Source organism: Lactuca saligna, chromosome 5, assembly GCF_052625555.1.
Source record: "Lactuca saligna cultivar CGN05327 chromosome 5, ASM5262555v1, whole genome shotgun sequence".
Taxonomy (NCBI): domain Eukaryota; kingdom Viridiplantae; phylum Streptophyta; class Magnoliopsida; order Asterales; family Asteraceae; genus Lactuca; species Lactuca saligna.
The window spans coordinates 29,960,995-29,968,363 of NC_136421.1; the positions used below are offsets into that span (position 1 = coordinate 29,960,995).

At 34.9% G+C, this 7,369-nt stretch overlaps 1 protein-coding gene and 1 non-coding gene across 2 annotated transcripts; both read left to right on the top strand.

Annotated features, from left to right (window-relative positions):
• The first annotated feature begins 372 nt into the window (after window positions 1-372).
• On the top strand, window positions 373-445 carry TRNAA-CGC (transfer RNA alanine (anticodon CGC)). The gene has a single exon. It is a non-coding gene; the product is annotated as a tRNA-Ala (tRNA).
• Window positions 446-462: 17 nt separating this feature from the next.
• Window positions 463-5,068, top strand: ALDH10A9 (aldehyde dehydrogenase 10A9). Its single transcript, XM_078956917.1, has 15 exons — window positions 463-739; window positions 1,105-1,247; window positions 1,327-1,407; window positions 1,488-1,636; window positions 1,728-1,820; window positions 1,911-2,034; window positions 2,120-2,185; window positions 3,420-3,486; window positions 3,591-3,667; window positions 3,739-3,852; window positions 3,936-4,013; window positions 4,093-4,244; window positions 4,319-4,379; window positions 4,516-4,622; window positions 4,750-5,068. Exons 1-15 carry the CDS (start codon window positions 631-633, stop codon window positions 4,835-4,837), a joined length of 1,509 nt encoding a protein of 502 aa, XP_078813043.1. The 5' UTR covers window positions 463-630; the 3' UTR covers window positions 4,838-5,068.
• The last annotated feature ends 2,301 nt before the right edge of the window (window positions 5,069-7,369 follow it).

Sequence of the window (7,369 nt, forward strand, 5' to 3'; positions counted from 1 at the left end):
ACGACACAACGACTTTTATTGTGTATAATAATTATTTGTATTTCCGTTATTCAGTATGTATACATTGTAATAAGAGTAAATTGAAAAACCTTATGATAGATTATTCCGTCGGTTCATTTAGAGCCGATTAAGCATTTATTTAGGTAAACGGGACCGAAATACTCAATAACCTAATAAGCCCAAAATACAAAACTAAAAATCGAACCGAAAAACTTATTTGGTTAGGATCTAGTTTCGGGTCGGTTATTCATTAAAAAAACTCGATCTCTAAATTATATAACTATATAACATTCAACAAACAAGTAGATGATAAAAATGAATATTGTTGGAATATATATATATTAAAGATAACGGGAAAATAACTAACAAATTGGGGGTGTAGCTCATATGGTAGAGCGCTCGCTTCGCATGCGAGAGGCACGGGGTTCGATTCCCCGCACCTCCATACATTTTTGTGTACTATGGACTTGCATCGGAACACAGTCGATTTTTACACTCTGCCTGCTCGTTTTTAAGACCTTCTTCACATCTGTCGTTGTGTTTTTATTCCGCCGTTAACTACTGTCGTTCAACCACAGCTCAGTCGTCGAACTCTCCGACACACTATAACCGATCAGCCGTATATCTGGCATGTCGATCCTAATACCATCACGTCAGTTATTCATCGATGGCGAGTGGAGAGAACCTGTTAGGAAGAACCGCATCCCCGTCATCAATCCGGCCACCGAGCAGATCATTGGTAATTTGGTATACCTAATCTCCTCTTCCTAGTTCCTAGTCCCGTCACTCCAAACACTCACACTGGAAGTTGTCAGATTATAGATATGTATCCTGCTTTCCAATCATTGCAGTTTACATTCACTTGCTTCTGGATGTTTTTTCTGGTTTATTCGCGGATTATGCATATGTAAGTATTGTGCATATTGTATGCAGCTCACAGATTTCTAAATGTTCTTTTCTGGTCTCATTTCTCCAAATAATTACAACTTAGAACGCTGCGGTTTATGTTTTTGCGATTTGCACATCTGTTATTGATTTCATGGCTGTGTAAGTTGTTAGGGTTTTTGTATGTTAACTTGATTATGTTCGAAATATTGTGTTCAGGGGATATTCCAGCTGCTACAGAAGAAGATGTTAACATTGCTGTGGATGCTGCTCACGAAGCTCTTAAACGTAATGGAGGGAAAGAGTGGGCATCAGCATCAGGAGCTCATCGTGCCAAGTATTTGCGTGCTATTGCTTCAAAGGTGTGTGTGTGTGTGTGTGTGTGTGTGGTTATCCGTTACTTCATCTTCTTTGTCTCAAATTCATAAATTCTATATACAGATAGTGGAGAAAAAATCTGAATTGGCAAAACTTGAAGCCATCGATTGTGGCAAACCACTTGAAGAAGCAGCTTGGGATGTGGTATGTTAATTGCATATAATGACATAACTAGCTTCATTAACAAACTTAATAGTATATCCATATGACATTTAATCATTTAGGATGATGTTGCTGGATGCTTTGAGTACAATGCTGATCTTGCTGAAGAGTTGGATAGAAATCAAAATGCATCTGTTGCTCTTCCAATGGATACATTTAAGTGTCATCTTATCAGAGAACCTATTGGTGTTGTTGGATTGATTACTCCATGGTATACTTAATACCTCCTCTCTCTTCTGATTCAGTGAGGTGTAATCCAAAGTTCAAAGTTCAAACAATCATCTCCTTCATTTCACCTATAGGAATTACCCTTTGCTGATGGCCACCTGGAAAGTTGCTCCTGCCATGGCAGCTGGATGTGCTGCCATACTCAAACCATCAGAATTAGCATCTCTGTAAGTAAAATTAGTAATTCCTTCTGTATTTTATAATTTTATCTACTCTTGCTTATTATGTATATGATATGAGTTGCTATTCGATTTCAGTACTTGTCTGGAATTAGGTGAAATATGCAGAGAGGTGGGACTCCCTCCTGGTATTCTCAATATTCTGACTGGATTAGGTCAAGAAGCAGGTGCTCCATTAGCAGCTCACCCCAATGTTGACAAGGTCTAGTTCTTTGTTTCCTTCAAATGATATTATTCACCTCTTTTATGCCAAAATATTAAAATGATGAAAAAAGATTCTTTTACAGATTGCATTCACAGGAAGCAGTGCCACAGGAAGCAAGGTCATGACTGCTGCTGCTCAAAATGTTAAGGTATTAATCAATTTCCCATGATTTCTGTTTCAGACTTTCAGGGGGTGTTTGGATAGGAAAAAAAGAGGTGCTTATTGCTTATTCCCACAATAAGCTAATTTTAGTGTTTGGATAAAATCCAGCTTATTAGGCTAAATAAGCTAATTTTAATAAGCATCCCTCCTCATGCTTATTGCTTATTGCTTATTCCCACCACAAATAAGCTATAAGCAATAAGCTAAAAATCTAATCCAAACACCCCCTCAGTTCATTTTTTAAGGATAAGGGAGGAGGGAGTCGTTCCCACCGAACCCAATGAACCCACTGCCACATCAGTTTTTCTCTTTGATTTTTTTTCATCTTTCCGAACCCACAACACACGGAAATCCTATCTTTCTCAACCAAGGTTGTAAAAATCGTTTGACGGTAGCTTGACGATCGACTGGTGTTAAGGGATTAATCGGTATTGGCGAGGATTAATCGAGGATTAATTGGGGACCATAGATTATTAATAAAATATTAAAATTAACTAAATATTAATATACTTCAAAATTAGAAAATTAGAAAAATTGTAATTTGGAAATTTGGAAATACGAAAATAAGAACATTTTGGTATAATATTTGGAATTTTGAAAATTTGAAAACTTTGAAGTAAAAAAAGAAAGTTGGTTTTTTGAATTTTAAATTTTTATTTTTTGAGTTTTTTTCGATTTTTTTGACTTTTGTTGACCGATTAATCCCGCCAAGGCCGATTAATCCTAAATTTCCGATTAACGCCCTAATCCTTGACGGTTGGAGAACGCCAAATGATTAATCCACGATTAATCCCGATTTCTGCAACCATGTTTTCAACCCACTCAACCCACTTAATTAAAAAAAATATACAAAATAATCAAGGTAAAATCTTAATTAGCAATAGAGTTACCGCCGTTACCACTCCCTCTTTGACAGGTTGTTTAATTGGTTTCACGAACCCACTTCATCCTCTCTCTCTCATTTTCTCTTGTACCATATGTTTTAAGACTTGTACCTTAGTTGTTTAGTATTTTTTTTAATTGAGTGGGTTGAAAAAGATAGGATTTCCGTGTGTTGTGGGTTCGGAAAGATGAAGAAAAATCAAAGAGAAAAGCTGATGTGGCAGTGGGTTCGGTGGGAACGACTCCCTCCTCCCTAAGGAGAAAATGGACAAGAAAAGAACATTATATTAAACTTGGATTTTCCTTGTTATTTTATTTTTGTAATGGTTACTTTTCAGCCTGTTACACTTGAACTAGGTGGGAAAAGTCCAATAGTGGTGTTTGATGATGTGGACATTGATAAAGGTTTCTTGTTTCTGGATTTTATGTTAATTTGATATTACTTTATTATAATGATAAAAAGAAAGTAACTTTTTTTTTTCTTTCTTTCTTGATTGGCATACAAACAGCTGTTGAGTGGACACTGTTTGGTTGCTTCTGGACAAATGGTCAAATATGCAGTGCAACATCTCGGCTTCTAATACATGTAAGTCATAAAAAAATAATTTGAATTTTGAAAGTGTAAGTGGAATAAAATAATTATGATACTTGTTTCAGGAAAGTATTAGTGAAGAGTTTTTAGAGAAGCTTGTTAAGTGGGCTAAAAACATAAAGATTTGTGACCCTTTGGAGGAAGGTTGTAGGCTTGGGCCTGTAGTTAGTTCTGGACAGGTAACAATTTAAATATATATATATTTCTTTTATATGTTTTTGAAAACAGATTAAAAGAATTAATTGATTAATTGATATTTCAGTATGAAAAGGTATTGAAATTTGTATCAACAGCCAAAAGTGAAGGTGCAACCATTTTATGTGGAGGAGAACGTCCTCAGGTATTTTAAAGAATATTTATTTGTCTCCAAACATAAGATGAAATAACATTGCTCTATTTTTTTTTAAAAAAAATTACAGAATTTAAAAAAAGGATTCTATATGGAGCCAGCTATCATTACTAATGTTACTAGATCCATGGAGATATGGAAAGAGGAAGTTTTTGGACCTGTTCTTTGTGTAAAAACATTCACCACAGAAGAAGAAGCCATTGAGTTAGCAAACGATACTCAGTGAGTCAACTCAACTCAAGGATTGTTCATTATATTATATTTGTTAACTTATTTTGTGATGGATGTATTTACAGTTATGGATTGGGTGCTGCTGTAATATCCAAAGATTTGGAAAGATGTGAGCGTGTATCAAAGGTGTAAATATAAATCATTAGTTTTTCAATAATAATAACAACATATATATATATATATATATATATATATATATATATATATATATATATATATATATATATATATTTAGTTATGAAGTATATGTATATATGTACAGGGTTTAGAGGCAGGTATTGTATGGATCAACTGCTCGCAACCATGCTTTTCTCAAGCTCCATGGGGTGGGAAAAAGCGGAGTGGGTTTGGTCGTGAGCTAGGAGAACGGTGATGATTCTAGAAACTTCTTTCATACATTCAATACTAATTTTTTTTTTATAAATTGTAAAAAAAGAACGTTTTATATTCAATCAAAGACAAAATTGTTTTTTTTTTTTTTTGTATGTATTTTCAGGGGTCTTGAGAACTACCAGAATGTGAAGCAGGTGACACGATATATTTCTGACCAACCGTGGGGTTGGTACAAACCTCCATCTCAATAACCTGTAAGAGCTCTCTTGATATATTTCAAATGAAATAAACCATGAGAGATTGGTTTATTTGAAAGAAATTTACCTTAAAAAGGTTAAGAATGTAGGGATGTGTTGTAATAGTTGATTGATTTTGGTTCGGTTGATGAAGTTTTGTAACCTTACTGTAAGTCTCTCTCTCTCTCTCTCTCATCAGATGTGAATGATATTGATATGATAAGTGATAACTACTTCTTGCATTCAGATATTTGCATCATTGCATGTGATTATGCTTCGTGTTGCCAAATTGGTGTCATCTTACATTACACATCAGCAATGGTGTTATGATATCAAGTGAGGAAATGATCACCGTGTTAAAAGCATGTTATAATACCTATTAATTATCCATGTAATCATTTCTCTTTTATTTTTTTCGAGTTGTTTTTTTTAAATTAAAACAAATATATTTTTATAAAACATAATATTTAAAAACTAGAAAATTCATAGCACTAAAATTAGATATGACATCCAAATTAATAATAATAATAATAATAATAATAATAATAATGCAATTTTCCTAAACAATACTATTCATCATCATTACCGTCAAATATACGATCTGCCAAGTTTTCTCGAAGTTGTTTGTGTATATGTACGTCCTGAATATCAACAATTTTATGTAAATATTTTGTTGTTCCCGATTGAAATTGAACGTGTTTGGGCTCTGTTGTGATATAGTGTGCAATATTTTATCCTAGATCTTCTACGACCATATTATGCATTATGATACATGCATACATAATATATCAGTGTTTATAAGTTTAATGGACGTGCCCGCGTGTTCAGCTATGTCGCTTCGCCTTAAGATTTCCAAAAGCACGTTCTATATCATTACGTGTTCCTTGTTTTCTTTTAAAAAATTTATCTCTTGGTTCGACCAGGTGACGAAATGCCTTGATGAACGTGGAATATGCAGGATATATTTCATCCGTAAGATAATACTCAAAGTTGCGTTTGTTTCCATTCACTGTGAAATGAGCGTCCAGTACCTTTCCTAACAGAAGATCATCAAATATTAGTGACTGATCAATGACATTGACATCGTTGTTGGAACTTGCAACCTTAAAAAATGCATGTCAAATCCATAAATCTTAGGAAGCAACAGCCTCTAATACCAACGAATGTGACCCGTGATGATTGCTTGCATACTGCCTTTTCCATGCTACTGGATAGTTTTTCCATCTCCAATGTGTGCAATCAATGCTTCCAATCATTCTTGGAAACCCATGTCGTTCTTCATACGCCTCATACAATTCTTTCAAATCATGCAACGAATGTTTCCACAAATATACATCTTCAAATGTTTCAACAACCTCTTGACAATCTATACAAACTCTCTATTGCAGTTCTTTCGGACATTCTCATATAATCGTCCATGGTATCGGGTGACTTCCCCATAGCCATCAAACAAATCGCCGCAGAACATTTTTGCAACGTTGTAAACTCTCGTCTACCTCTAATGTGACATCCCCAAAATCACGGCCAGAAAAGACCGGTTTTGTTTATACTTTATTTCAAAATCAGAGTTATCTTTCAAAATCAAAAGCATTTCCATAGAAATGTATTTCATTAAAAGACTCGGAATGTCATGTTCGTACAGATCAAAAGTATAAACAGTACAATATAAGCCTTACTACATTATTTCATATCTACAGTCCTATATCCGTAATCCCTCGTCCAAAACATCACACGTATGCTCATGCGCCACTACCTGTAATACATAAAACTGAGTGGGTCAGGCTTGGGAGCCTGGTGAGCACATAGGGTTTTCAACCCACAATAAATAAGTTTATTAATTTCATCAATCAACAATAACCCGATTACCCGTTCCCGTTATCCTCACTTTACGTCCCTAAACACCTATCATAAGGGACCTAGCCTAAGGATCATCATCGGGACGGACACTACTGCTAAGGGGATTCCTCAGCAATAAATGTCCTAATAGGCAACCATGTGGGGGATGGAGTACACCGGTGAACACATCGTTCACAACACCTACAGGTTGCGAGCCTGCTAGTGTTCCACTGGACTGTCTAGAAGAGTCCGTGGTCGTCATCTATACTCCGCTAGATGACTGGATCAACAACAACAACATCGAGGTCTCTCATCATTTTATCACACATCACCTATTACATCTACCCATGTTTTACCCCAACATTTTCGTAAATATAAAATACATATACAGTTTAAATCATTGAAAACATGTATAACAACGTTCATCTAGCATAGATAGCAAGTATTCAGATAATATGCACACATAGCACGTAATTTATATAAAATACTTCATATCTATGTGTAAGTTGAAAGTAACTATGCACTCACCTGATTAGGTGGTGACTCAGCACTCGGACAGCGCTTCGCTACTCTCAAAATGATATTCCTTCGATAAAACCTAGTATCGATACCACTAGGGTTTAGTCTAATGATAACCGTGACAAATTAATTGTTTGACTATTATTATTATTATATAAGTGTTAATAACACTTAATATAACTCATAATAATA

What these genes read in the sequence shown, in the direction of transcription:
- ALDH10A9 (XM_078956917.1), top strand. Translation starts at nt 631, where the DNA reads ATGTCGATCCTAATACCATCACGTCAGTTATTCATCGATGGCGAGTGG. An exon ending in GTTGGATTGATTACTCCATG is followed by an intron (nt 1,637 to 1,727) that starts GTATACTTAATA and finishes TTTCACCTATAG; the next exon opens with GAATTACCCTTTGCTGATGG. An exon ending in CATCTCGGCTTCTAATACAT is followed by an intron (nt 3,668 to 3,738) that starts GTAAGTCATAAA and finishes TACTTGTTTCAG; the next exon opens with GAAAGTATTAGTGAAGAGTT.